This window comes from Vicia villosa, linkage group LG6 (assembly GCF_029867415.1).
Source record: "Vicia villosa cultivar HV-30 ecotype Madison, WI linkage group LG6, Vvil1.0, whole genome shotgun sequence".
In the NCBI taxonomy this organism is placed as follows: Eukaryota; Viridiplantae; Streptophyta; class Magnoliopsida; order Fabales; family Fabaceae; genus Vicia; species Vicia villosa.
The window spans coordinates 17,696,635-17,710,896 of NC_081185.1; the positions used below are offsets into that span (position 1 = coordinate 17,696,635).

General features: G+C 35.0%; 2 protein-coding genes across 4 annotated transcripts; one reads left to right on the forward strand and one right to left on the reverse strand.

Moving 5' to 3' along the window:
• The first annotated feature begins 4,704 nt into the window (after positions 1-4,704).
• Positions 4,705-8,647, forward strand: LOC131608936 (putative disease resistance protein At1g50180). 3 transcript variants are annotated; one of them, XM_058880531.1, is made up of 3 exons: positions 4,705-4,891; positions 5,349-6,397; positions 6,791-8,647. In XM_058880531.1, exons 2-3 carry the CDS (start codon positions 5,371-5,373, stop codon positions 8,587-8,589), a joined length of 2,826 nt encoding a protein of 941 aa, XP_058736514.1. In that variant the 5' UTR covers positions 4,705-4,891; positions 5,349-5,370; the 3' UTR covers positions 8,590-8,647. The 3 variants fall into 3 exon arrangements, with proteins under 3 accessions (XP_058736514.1, XP_058736513.1, XP_058736512.1); XM_058880530.1 differs by having other exon boundaries at positions 4,706-4,891; positions 5,360-6,397; XM_058880529.1 differs by having other exon boundaries at positions 4,706-6,397.
• Positions 8,648-8,720: 73 nt separating this feature from the next.
• LOC131608937 (protein NSP-INTERACTING KINASE 1-like) lies at positions 8,721-13,732 on the reverse strand. The gene is made up of 11 exons (XM_058880532.1): positions 13,343-13,732; positions 13,114-13,246; positions 12,892-12,963; positions 12,308-12,451; positions 12,134-12,205; positions 11,971-12,030; positions 11,787-11,887; positions 11,418-11,567; positions 10,984-11,325; positions 10,133-10,512; positions 8,721-9,304 (listed from the first exon to the last, which is right to left on the reverse strand). The coding sequence occupies exons 1-11, from the start codon at positions 13,458-13,460 to the stop codon at positions 8,984-8,986; spliced, it is 1,893 nt and encodes a 630-aa protein (XP_058736515.1). The 5' UTR covers positions 13,461-13,732; the 3' UTR covers positions 8,721-8,983.
• Between the last annotated feature and the right edge of the window lie 530 nt (positions 13,733-14,262).

Consider the following 14,262-nt stretch of genomic DNA (forward strand, 5'->3'; position numbering starts at 1 on the left):
AAAATGCTCGCACACTCACAGGGTCAAATATTTTTGGTTAGGTGGTTATTCTCAAAATCAACAGAACGCCTCGATCCTATTCATGCTTTGATAAACATCAATACAAATAAATGGTTAAACATAATAAAATCGAGTTAACAACAAAATTAGTGTCCTGCATATAGTAAATAATGGAAGCAACCTCACAAAAAGGGTTTTGTCCTAAAGTAATTCAAGAATGAACAAGTATAGCAAAAGAATAAATAACATGAACCTTTGTACAAACGAAAAAGTTTCCTAAACATACTATGTCATAGAAAGCGATAAATGAGTACCTTGCGAGTATCAACTTCAAACAATATCATTACCATACATCGATAAGTTGAAACAATCAAACTTGGAAAATCACCCCAAATTTCCTCAAGCTACTCAAACAAGCTTTTGGACAACCACAACATAGAAAACACATTAAACAACAATTATAAACATACTAAAAGATCGGGTGAAAGTTAAGAAACAAATTTAAAAGTGAAGATTAAGAATTTCAAAGTTGGTCCGATTTAAATTTGTTTAGTCAATTTTACCTCACTACCTATACTACAACTAAAAAACATTAGTGGAAGTGGAAAAAAGGAAGACTAAGTGAACCTAAAACAGCACAGGCACAAATCTGTAGAGCGTGCTTAGCGGCTGCAGAAAAACCAGAACAAATCTAATTTTTCATGCACACACCACTAACACCAACACAACTACACAAACATAATATATACATAATACAAAACTGCTAAGGTGCCTCCCTACAAGCGCTTGATATACCGTTGAAGCAGGCATAGCGGCAAGCAACAAAAGATTTGAAAATATTTATCTGGGAATTATAGTGTCCACAGAGATGGTGAGAATGCCATTCAATAGTTTATATGGTTTCGAACTCGAGTTTGAATGAACAAAAGTGTAAAAAGATATAGACATGAAGAAATAAACACATTCTTAGAAGAGAAATAACTTATCAGGCATGCAAATATACTCACCCGTCTCAAACTTAAACTTATCGACCAGTTGCACTCAACCTACGATACTCGTCAATACCATCACGTGTCTTTCACATCAGCGTCCATCTCTGGAGAACCTACGAGACAACTCACAACTAAGGTTATCTCTAACGCAAAGCTGCGAGAACATTCGTATTCTCGCGTCGGCGATCTCTCACGCGCCGCTCAAACATGAAAGCATTAAGCTTCAACACACAAGTGATTGTCAGCTCTAAATCTATCTATAGAGTTTAGAAACTAACAGAAATCTATCCCTAATCAGAATCTGTGAAGTTTATCTTTAAAGCAACACAAATCCTAAACATAAATGCAAAAAGATTAAGGAAGATAACCATAACGATTCATAAAGCAAGTTTTATACAACTCCATGACGATTAATATACATAAGATTCGAGTAAATATACAAACAAAACCCAACACAAAAGACATACACAGAGAAGAGAAGAGATAAACCAAACATCTTGCGGGTTGTCAGCTCTGATTGATGAGAAATCCACCTTCGATCATCCAAGTGCATGACCTAGTGTTGTTTTCTAAGCTAATCCTACTCTAAGAATGAAGGTTATGAATTTGGGAACAAAAACTCCCCAAAAACATAACCTAAAATGTCTCAAATGAAGAGAATATAAACAAAATTCTACGCAGGCTCGCTCAGCGAGCTGCACTTATTACAAAATATCTAGTATAGTAAATAAAATCTCGCTTAGAGAGCTAGCCTCGCTCAGCGGGCTCATAAAATCTGCAACTTCTGTTTTTAGTTCACGGAAGCGCGCTTGGAGTCTGCTTAGCGAGCTTCTGCAGAATTTCCATTTTATTGCTATAAAATTGCAAAATCAAAGCCGTGCCTTCGACACTTTATTCCTCGAGGCTCCGATATGCATAAATACCTATAAAACAAAGGAAAAAACTATTAAACGGTACATAAAACGAATCAAAACTCAATTATGTGAATATTTATACAAAAGTTGGGATTTTATTATAAAAACCAAAAGAATAGAATCGATAAGTGCCACAATTATATACTCAAAAAAATGACATTTTGGCACTTATCATATAAGTCGTTAGCTCGACGTCTGTTATTTATACACATCCTTCAAGTTGCCTATTTACACAATTAGTGCTCACTGACGGCGAAACCTAACTAAACACGTTAGCAAACGTGAGGAGAAACAAACATATACACAATATTCACAAGTATCGAAAACATGTAAAAATTCACAAATATGGTGATCATATACAAGTATCAATATAAACAAGTTTCTATTTACACATTATAGGCAATATAGACATTATGTGCAAAACTCAAAAACAAAGAAACTATTGTGATGTAAAACAATAAAAACACCAATCCCCGACAATGTTGTTATTTTATTGATACAGTAAAGCGGCAAGCAAAAGATTGGAAGTATTCTAGGTTTTATCGTCTTCACAAGGATTAGTGCTATTGAATTTTCTTTCAACAATTTCTCGCGTTAATGAGTTCGAATTAAAATGGGTTAAAACGGTAAATACGGGAATTAAACTTATGAACATGAACACTTTCTGACTAGTTGGCTGATTTTGATTTTCCATTTTCCTAACGTATTTTATTTTAGGTATTTCTCCATTATTTGTGGCTAATTTACCACTTCTAAGTCTCATACAACAAAGAAAAATTCAAGAAAGTAATGGAGAATTTTGTTTTTATTAGAACAAATATTTTCAAGCACTAGTCCCACTGGGCGTGCCAATTGGTTTACCGTGAAAACTAGTAAACAAGTGCTAGTCTTCCAAAAACATTAATCTTTGGTTACTCACAAGATCAACTATATTGATCCTAGGACATGTGCTTTCAAATTTAGACTTTGTTCTTGAGAATGAACACTTTGGCTACGTTCATGTTCTTATTAAAATGTTTGTTTCGATCTACTTAACTCTTTAAAGTAGTGCTGGAACTTATAAAGAAAGTAAAGTAAAGACAATTGAAAGTAAATTGCAAGAACGTAAATTCTGAAAATGATAAGTTATATAAAACTGTAAAAAAGATAAAATAGTGTTTACACGTACATTCTCACAAGACTCTTTTCTTAACACGTAGATATTTTGAGCTTTTAGTGAGATTTTGTACACAAATGAACACCTTGAATCCTAACGCTAAGACTCCTATATATACTAATTCGAAGTAACCGTTTTCAACGGCCTTTCAATCAGAGCATGCCACGTTTCACTCGGTATGCTTTTCTTTCGTCCTGAAGCTCCACGCGTCCCTTAGTAAAACGGATAAGGACACAATGTAGTTACGTGTTAGTTCAAACTCAATTGCCTTATCGAACACTCATTTTCGTCGAACCAACTACAAAACTTAGAAAATATTTCTAAGTCCATGTCCAACACTTTCCTCTATAAGGAGTGACTTCGACAGGACTTCAACAAACATGTTGTTTTCACGAAAACTCATAATATCTTTAAAAGATATTTTCTTTCCTTCATTAATAATAATGGTCGAAAACTCCATCCAACAACTTTCAAATAAACAATACTTAGTCAAGAACCTTGCGAGGGACCCGGGCTGTTACAGTGAGAGTTTATTTCTCTTTGTGTGTTTGTATGTGTGTGAGGCTGGGTCTCTCTTTAGTTTTGTTGTGTGTACCTCTGATATATTTTTAATGATATACCAAGCAGGCTCTGATTTATGTATCATGTCTTTTGTGGTTGTTTGCTGCTATTTTTATTTATTTCCAACTTCATTATGCAAAGGCTGTTTTAGTCAAGATTTGTCAAAAGGGTAAATTGTTAGCTTTTTGTTAAAACATGTACCATAACAAGATTTTAAGCATGCGCATTGAAGAGATTTTCTGAGATTAGAGTTGGACTGAGTTTGAGAAGAGATTTTCTGAGATTAGAGTTGTAATTTGTAACCAGGGGTTGTTTACTTAGGCTTCAAACTAATACTATTATGCACCTTTGTGAGAGATACACCACTTATCCACCTAAAACCTTAAGGTGATAGGTGAATGGGTTCTCCCACTTATAAATGGTCAAGTATCCACATTTATAATCAATGCGGGACTCTAGCTCACATTTGTTATTATTATTCTTAACAATATATTTCAATTACATTAGTAAAATTATTTAAAATTGAATAGAGTAGAGTTTAATAAAATTGTTTCTATTCTATTTTCTCTCTATTAGTCTAAAATTTCAGTTCCTAGAAACAAATAAATGTAATGTCGCCGATTCAAACTCACACTCTTAGGTTATGTTTGAATTGATTGAATCAAATGGAGCGGAGCAGAATAAAATGGAATAAAATGATATTACATTGTTTGAATAATTTAAAAACAAATGGAACGAAGCAGAATGAAGTAACATATATTCTATTTCATCTCATCACTTACCATCATATTCATTTTCCTCTAATTTGTGTGGAATAAATAATTTGCTTTATTCCGTTCTAAATTTTCCAAACAATATAATAATATCTTCGTTCTGCTTCACTGCACTCCATTTATGTTGCACTCCATTTATGTTGTGATATCTAAACATAGCCTTAATTTTGACGTCTCTATCTCCAATCTCACTTTATAGCTATCAACTAAATTGACTTACCCAAACATTTGTATTCTATTACATCTCTTACACCATTTTCTTACCATGTATTATTTTCAATAACGTTGACTTCATTTGAAGTCTCTCCTCATTGCTGTACCAATCAGAAGAAGAAGTTGTACCAATCAGAAGAAGAAGTAGGAGAAGAAGTATGACTTTTCTTTCTCTCTTTACTTACTCTCTCACTCTTTCCTCTCACATCGCTGCTCTACACTGTAGAACATACAGCTATCGATGACCATCTTTACCAGAAGCACGAATAAGACAAACTAAAGGTGGTTTTATTCTTTTATCTCTTTCTCTTTCCCTTCATGTTAACACTGCTATGCTTCTTATGATGAATCAATTCATGGATTTATTTATTTATTTATTTCCCAATTTAAGCAACACCAATCATAATATCCATTAGATTTGTTTGCATCATGAACTATATAACACCGACGTCTCTGTGTGCGTGTCGATGTCGAACACCTGCCCGACACTTGTAATTAGGTTTTATATATTCTTTTTTTTCAAAATTACCGGTTTTGTTGTGTCAGTGTAGGGTATTTTTTAAAGTGTCACTGCTTCATAGATCATGAATAAGTGGGATGCCATAAGTTCGAACTCGTACCCCCTATATATGATGTCTCTCCATATCTACCAACTAAAGTGACTTAACGGAACAAGTTCTCAGCAGTATGATCTCTAGATTTTTCTGGGTAATTAATTACTTGTTTTAAATGTCTCTAGCTTATCTGCAGGAGACAGAATAATGATAATGGTTGAGTCAGTTGTGTCCTTTACAATTGAAAGGCTTGCTGACCTCCTAATCGAAGAGGCCAGTTTGTTACACGGCGTAAGCGGCCAAATCAAAAAGCTACAAACTGAACTAAAGAGGATGCAATGCTTCTTAAGAGACGCCGAGAGAAAGCAGAATGAAGGTGGTGAGACTATAAAGAATTGGATATCAGAGATCAGAAAACTAGCTTACGATGCCGAGGATGTGATTGAAACTTATGCCATCAACGTTTCCGTTTCAAGTTTAATGATTTCTTTCTATAAAATAAAACACGCTCACAAAGTCGGGAAAAGGATCATATCTATTAATTCTCAAGTGGCTGACCTTACAAGAAGTTTACAAACATATGGCTTGACCGCAACAACAAGAGATAATGAAGAATCACACTTTGCGTTCGAGACACAGAAGCAGTTGAGATGGTCTTATTCTCATGTGGTTGAGGAGTTCATCGTAGGGTTGGACGGGGACATAAAGCAAGTAGTGCAATGGCTGTTAAATCAAGATCAACATTGTCAAATGGTTTATATTTGCGGAATGGGCGGTCTCGGTAAAACAACACTTGCTAAAAATGTTTATCACTATAGTTCCATTAGGCGACATTTTGAGGGTTTTGCTTGGGCGTACATATCTCAGAAATGCAATAGAAGAGAGGTTTGGGAGGGAATTTTACTTCAGCTTACTACTTCTCCTTCCAAAGAAGAGAGGGATGAGATTCGGAACATGAGAGACGAAGAACTGGCGAAAAAGTTGTACAAAGTTCAGCAAGAGAAAAAGTGTTTGATCGTCTTGGATGACGTATGGAGCAATGAGACTTGGGATATTTTAAGTCCAGCCTTACCGTCGAATAGTACAAAGAGTAAGATAGTTTTTACGTCACGCAATAAATCAATCTCGTCGCATGTAGATCCCAAAGGCCTGCTTCATGAACCTGGGTTCTTAAATGCAGAAGATAGTTGGGCACTGTTTCTGAAGAAAAGTTTTCCATCAAAAGATGATCCAGGTGATTCACTTGTATCTTAATATACTTTTCATTTATGAACAAGAATTGTGTAAGTTTATGTTTTTGCAACACGATAGAAAAAGTTGTGTTTGTGTCCGTGTTTGATAAACTTGCTTCAAGGCCTATGTAGCACCGACACTTCTGAAAAAAGTTGTGTTTGTGTCTGTGTCCGTATCAGACACCTGCACTGACACTTGTGATTACGTATAATTTATTCATATTTTCAAATTATTATTGGTGTCGCCGTGTCAATGTTTGTGTTGTATTTGGGGTGTATGTGCTTCATAGGTTTATCGTTTGCAACTTTGCATGCAGTTCTAGGAGTAGTTCATGCATACTTATTTTTAGAGTTTTTTTTCATTTAACTTGAATATTATCATATACCTTTTGCAGAATTCACAATCTGCGATGAGTTTGAAAGATTAGGCAGAGAAATGGTTGCAAAATGTTCTGGCCTGCCTTTGGCGATCATTGTACTTGGCGGTCTTTTGGCTACAAAGGAAACAGTCAATGAATGGGAGATGATACATAAACATATAACCTCATACCTAATTCGAGGAGAGGTACTCGAAAGGCAATCAAGAATAACCGAGGTTTTGGACATGAGTTACCACGACTTGCCTTATCAACTCAAACCGTGTTTTCTCTATTTAAGTCAATTTCCAGAAGATTTTGAGATACCAAAAAATAAGTTAATGCAGTTGTGGATGGCAGATGGTTTTGTTTCGTCTCATTACGAGATTGAAAGGGATGAAACAATGGAAGATATCGCCGAGCGTTACCTAGGTAGCTTAGTTAGCCGTTGCATGGTACAAGTTGCTCAGATCGGGTCTACTGGAAAGATTAAAACTTTCCGACTCCATGATTTAATGCGTGATATGTGTCTGTCAAAGGCTAGAACGGAACATTTCCTCTGGGTTATCGGTAGACCGCAACAAAATAGTAACGGCATTAGTAATGTATCATCATCATCGTCATCTGATATATTATTCGATGCAAGAAAAAGCGGTGGAGGTGGAGTACGTCGGCTTGCTGTTTTCTTGGATCAACATGTGGATAAACTGATTCCACCGAATGAGCAAGTGAATCAACACCTCAGATCACTTGTATATTTCCATGATAAGAAATGCAAAGTCGAAAGCTGGAATCGAGTTAAAGCTGTATTCGAGAACTTCAAACTACTTCGAGTTCTTGATCTCGAAGGAGTTAAGGGACCGAAGGGACAAATATTGCCGAAAGAAGTGGGAAATCTGTTCTGGTTGAAGTTTTTGAGTCTGAAAAGAACTTGTATACAAATTCTTCCATCTTCAGTAGGCAAATTGGAAAATCTGCAGAGCCTAAATTTGCAAACTATCGGTAAAGTAAGTTGGGATTCAACCGTGGAAGTTCCGAATGTTCTATGGAAGTTGAAACGGTTGAGACATTTATATCTTCCGAATTGGTGTGAAAATGTTTCCGGCATCATGCAGCTTGAAAATCTGATCAACTTACAGACACTGGTAAACTTTCCGGCTAGTAAATGTGACGTAAAAGATTTGCTAAAACTGAAAAACCTCAAGAAACTAGTACTGAATGATCCGAGATATTTTCAGAAGTTCGCTGAAAGTTTCGGTTTATGTAATAAAAAGTTGGAATGCCTGGAATCACTGTCCTTAAAAACCGATTTGCTTTCGTTCCCTAATCAAATAGTAGATGTCGAAAAGATAGTACTAGGTTGTCCTTCACTGCGCAAACTTCATGTTGAAGGGAGAATCGAAAAACTACCAGAAGCTCGATTATTTCCTCCACAACTTTCGAAGCTAACTTTGTCGGGTTGTAAGCTTGTTCAAGATCCAATGGTGACATTAGAGAAGCTTCCTAATTTGAAGTACCTAAGTGGTTGGGAAATGTTTGTTGGAAAGAAAATGGTATGTTCAAGAAACGGTTTTCCGAAACTGAAAATTCTAGCGATACGCGGGTTTTCTAGTTTAGAGGAATGGGTGGTAGAGGATCAAGCCATGGCTTGTCTCTATAGATTGAGTATATCTGATTGCAACAAGTTGAAGAGTGTTCCTGATGGACTAAAATTTGTTGCTGGTTTGAGGGAGTTAGAGATCAGATGGATGCCGAAACCATTCAAGAATAGGCTTGGAGTTGCGGGAGACGATTACCACAAAGTTCAACATGTTCCGTCTGTTGTATTTTTCAACTAGACATGCAATTTGAAATCATAGACGCTAGTTTGAATTTACGACATTTTACATTTGATTACAGAGACGCTAGTTCGAATTCACGACATTTTACATATTCACCTTTCAGTGGTAAAATTTTGACATTAAACTACTAAACTAAAAAAGACAATTCTATTTCTACCATTTTTTGTTGTTGATTAATAATAACATTACAAAATTAATATTCAACGAATCATATGTACATTTGAAACTAAACAAAACCTCCTATCATACAACATATAATCTTTCCTCAAAACAACATAGATTAAACCAAAACAATATCATACTTACAAAAAAAAAAATTGAAAGCTACTCTTAATTTCATTTTCATTCTTTAGAAAACTTTAAGATAACATTTAATATTTTCCTAAACAATTCACCTTGGTCCTGAAAGCTCCATAGCTTGGACTAATAACACAGAATCATCAGTGAGATCAGAATATCTATCTGACAAAGATGATTCATGATGTTTCCATTTGGAAGTGTCTGTTCTTTGTGATGCTTCCCATCTCTCAGCTAGTCCATCACCTTCAAGCATTCTTACAACTTCTGACATTTTGGGTCTATGGCTTGGGAGATATTGAGTGCATAAGAGTGCTACTTGAACCGTTTCTTCGAGCTCGATTTTGTCGTAGTTGGTTTTTAGATCTTTGTCTACGAGGAGTTCGAGTTTCTTCTCTTGGTGGATTTTCTTCACCTGAATGTAAACAATATAAGGACTTGTTATTTGATTTTAGATTAAAGGGAAAGCAAGTGCATTTAATCGGGATGGTTGATGTATGATCAGTTCAACCAAACTGACGAGTTCAACCACCAGATACCAAACACGACATTGACACGTCGGTCAAGGTTGTTAAGATCGGGAAGGGATAGTAAGATCCTAAAACATAAAGTCGTAACTAAAATTTGAAGATCCTACCCAATTATTTTTGTTACAATGGGAGGGGGTTAGCAAAATCGTAAAATATAAGATCGTAATAAAAATCGTAAGATATTAGTAAACGAAAAAATAATACTATATATTTGAAGTTTTTTAGATGATGTTTTGGTAGGTAAGTGTATTCGTGTAAAAAATGGCTTCCTCCGAACCGTAATTGTTGCGCCTCGGTATGTGGTCATCTTTCTCAGCCTGTGATGGTGGTGCCCAAAAAACGGCCGATCATGGTCGGAAATGTCCAAGATCAGAGATAATCAATGGTTTTACGATTTTTTTTCACAATTTGGGTACAACAAACGATTCTACTTAAGATCAAAATCATTGGAGGAGTGTGAGATGCAAAATCGTAAGATTTTAAGATCTAGATCATGATTTTGACAACCTTGGCGTCGGTGTGATGTCGGTATTGAATGTTAACACATGTTGGACACTAGACATGACTTCAATCAGAATTGTATGTACTACGTAATAATCTAAGAATTGAACCTACGAATTCGAAAAAACCTTATTGTTGCTTAATGCATTAAGATTAAGGGGAAATAATTTTAGTTAATGAATGATAAAGGCAAACAAAGAAGCATTAATTACCCAATCAAGCATGGCTCCTTTTTGATTAGCTGCTTTTCCAAATTCTAAGGCTCTCTGACCTGTAATTAACTCAAGGAGAAGAATGCCAAATCCAAACACATCAGTTTTCTCAGAGGATTGTCCTGTCGAAAGATATTCCGGCGCAATATGTCCTACAGTTCCTCTCACTGCTGTTGTGACATGTGAATCTTGATGATCCAAAAGCTTTGCCAAACCGAAATCGCCAACTACAGCTTCACAATAGTTATCGAGTAATATGTTTGCAGCTTTCACATCCCTGTGAATTATCTTTGGATCACATTGTTCATGAAGGTATAGTAGTCCCCTTGCTGCTCCTAAAGCAATGTTCTTCCTTGTTCCCCAATCCAAGACGGGTTTACCTGAAAAAAACCACGAAATCAGCATCAGAATCAGTTGCCTCAAATAGAAACTCTAAATATGTATATGAAATTGTTTAGTATGAGTCATATTCGCTACTAATTGTGGCACACACTCGAGCATAGGGCCGTCTTTGAGAACGTGCAAGGCGGACTTCCGCACAGAGCTTAAAATTTGTCCCTCTTAAATCTTATCTACATAGGTTCTTATAAAACTTTGTCATTGTAAATAAGTAGTTAGTTTTTGCCTCTAATTATTTTGTCATGGTTGAACAGTGGCTAACCTACACAGAGAGCTTCGGAAACTTAAGACGACTCTGGTTGTAGTCTTTAACACTGATTCATTACAAACTAGACTAGACATAGACGCAGTTGTCCAAACTCTATCACCGATCATTGTGTCTTGTGCGTTTATTTATCTTCTTACTCAAGAACCGGAATTGATATTTTAACAAAATATACAAAAGAACTTACCCTTCAAACGAGACGCAACACTTCCATTGCACATGTAAGGATAAACTAAAAGCCTTTCGGACGATGTCATGCAAAATCCATAAAGTCGAAGCAGATTTCTATGTACTGCAAGACTGATCATTTCAACTTCAGTCTGAAATTGAATCTCTCCTCCAATTGCATTTCCATCTTTAAGCCTCTTGACAGCTACAGCGGTTCCGTCCGAGAGAATTCCTTTGTAGACATTTCCAAAACCGCCTTTTCCAACTAAGTTTTTGTTGCTGAAGTTGTGAGTAGCAATTTGGAGTTCTCTGAATGGAAATCTCTTCAAGTTTCCAAGGTAAACTTCTTCATGATGTCGGTCTAAAACATGTAATAATGTGTCACAAATTGAAAGGCGCTTATTTTGGAACGGAGAGAGTATATTGCAGATGAACATTGTAATGGAAAAGTACCTTTGACATCAAAGAATGGTTGTTGATTATGCTTGTGTCTCCACCAAAGAACAAGTCCAAAACCGATAACTATCATGCAAAGACATCCAAGACTCAAGCCGAAGGCTATCGCCATTTTATGACTTTTCGGTTTGCTCGATGGTAAAACATCTACGGAAACAAAATGATATCGCAATCAGAATTAACTATGAAGCACTGACAAGGACACCAGACATGATACTGATACTGGCACTGACACGTAGACACTGTGGGAAAATGGAAGTAACTGAAATCAACTACAAGTGTCAGTGTCGTGCTAGTGTCGAACACGCACACGTCTTCAATCTGAAGTGTTTGTGCTTAGCATAATTTTGTTTTCAAAGATCTTACCTTGATTAGTATTGTTTAGGTTCATGGATATTGGCATCAATGTAATCCCGTGACAGTTTGGTTCATTTCCAGTAGCACAAACAAGAGGATTACCAACAATGCTGAAACAATAAAAAGAATTTCGATTGAAAACGCAATACTCAAAGAAAAACACATACAAACACATTATTCAGAGAAAAATTACCTAAATGATTTGGCCAAAATTCTCGGTACAGGTCCACTGAGATTGTTGTAAGACAAATCACTGAATTGTGAATCAAAAAACAAGAACAAAATCTTTAGTGACACAAACAATATAAACAGAATTAACGCAAAATATACGGAAAGAAAGTGGTTTTGAATATTACAGAAAAGAAAGTTGTGTCATGTTAGCTAGAGATTCTGGACATTCACCAACAAGACTGTTATTATTAAACCTCCTGAAAGAAAAAAGAGTTACCGACTTTTCAGCTTCGAATATCGCAGATTAATACTAAAAAAATTGCTTAAGCTTAAAATTTCGATAAATCATGTATACTTACAAGTATTGAAGGCTTTTCAAATGTCCAAGAGAAGAAGGAATTTCACCACGGAAGAAATTATTAGAGAGATCAAGAGTCTGCAGCTTAGGAAGTTTGCCTAATTCCGAAGGGATTGATCCGGTTATGTTGTTATTCTGTAACAGCCTGAAATATAATCAAGAACAAATAATTTTAGTTCCTTTGCAAAAGACTTCAATACGGAACGGAGTACTGTAACTAACAGAGTGGCCTAGTAGATTGTTTAATAAGAATTTCACTGATATTCAGTTTTTGACGCTTTGATTCGTTAAAAAAAAAAAAAAACTTAGTTCCTAATCTCAGTTCCTTTGCAAAATACTTAATCAGTATTCCACTGAAATTCAACTATTATCACTTCGATTCGTTCAAGGAAAGAAGCAATAATCTCAATTCCTTTGTAAAAGACTAAAATGCACTACCGGTATTGTAAGTGGCAAACTAGCCTTGCAGATGACTTAATCAGTATTCTACTGATACTCAGCCGTTTTCGCTTCGATTCTTTCAAGAAAAGAACAAATAATCTCGATAAATTGCATAATTCTTTTCTCTAAATTCGGATTACTTACACAATCTGAAGGTTGGTTAAATTCCCTATGCTTGGAGATAGAGTACCTGATAAACTCTGACTCGGAGTGCCCCTACACAAAACAACACCAATTACATATAATCAGACAACTCTGCAACTGCAATTTAAAACCATGATTACGATAAGTATCGAGTGTTCGATTTTTTTTCACTTTTTTTCAACTTCAACTTGTATAGATTGTAACAAAAAGTTTAGAACTTACAATCCAATGACAAGATTTTCACTAGAACAAGTAACCATAGTCCAACTACATGGATCAACTGCATCACCATCCCAATTATCAAGAACACCATGTGGATCCACTAGAGTCTCTTTTATATCCATTAAAGCTTGAACTTCACACACAAATAAACAAGAAAAAAAAACCAATTCAAATCTCCACAAATTGAACTTATACAAAACTCAATGTAACTACAAAGTTTCATATTTACCTTCAAAGTTCACACCTTTAGAAGAAAGCAAAGCATGTGAGCATGAAAAACTCCACAACAAGAAAAATGCAAAACAAATAAAATCTACAAAAACTCTTGTTGGCTTCATCATTTTCATTTGAAAATATGAAGAAAACAAACAAACAAACAAATAGTACTACTAGTTTGAAACTGATGATAATATGATGATGATGTTGTTGAAATTTTTTTTAACTGTTTTGAAATGGAAGATGTTTCTTAAGTTTGGTTTGATGTTCAAAAGAAGAAAAGAAAAAGAAAAGAAAGTGAGTTTGTTCTTTCCATGGTGGAATCTTATTCACACAAAAATTTTGTGTCAGAGTGAGTGAGAGGGGAAAGAAAAGAAAAGAGAAAGATGTGTATTTGTGCAGTGGAAAGGAAACTAGCATGCTTGTCATTGAGTCACTATATTATATAATGTTTTTTTCTAAAAATTTGAAATGTGAAAGTTAAAAGTAAAATAATTTTTATTTAAACATATTTAAATAAAGAGGTTAAAGGTAGTGCACTGACAGTGTAAAAAAGTTTTACACTGTCATCCAATAAAAGCAAATCATTTTGCCATGTCATATAAATTTTTTTAAATTTACAGTCTGATTTGTCCTGATTCATGGTCGTGATTGGTTGACAGTGTAAAACTTTTTTTTACACTGTCAATTGAGTTAAAATAGAAACATTTATTTATTATACAAACAACATACATTATATATTCGAGAACACTTGAATGAGATGATAAATAATCTCTTTCAACTTAATCAGGTCTTAGATTTGAATATAAATAATTTTAATTTCATCTTTTACTATGGAGTTTTTGTCACTTATTAGTTGCAAAAAGAAATGCAGCAAATATTATACGAAAAAAATGGAGCGGAATCTGAAATCTTGATTTATTTAAAAAAAAA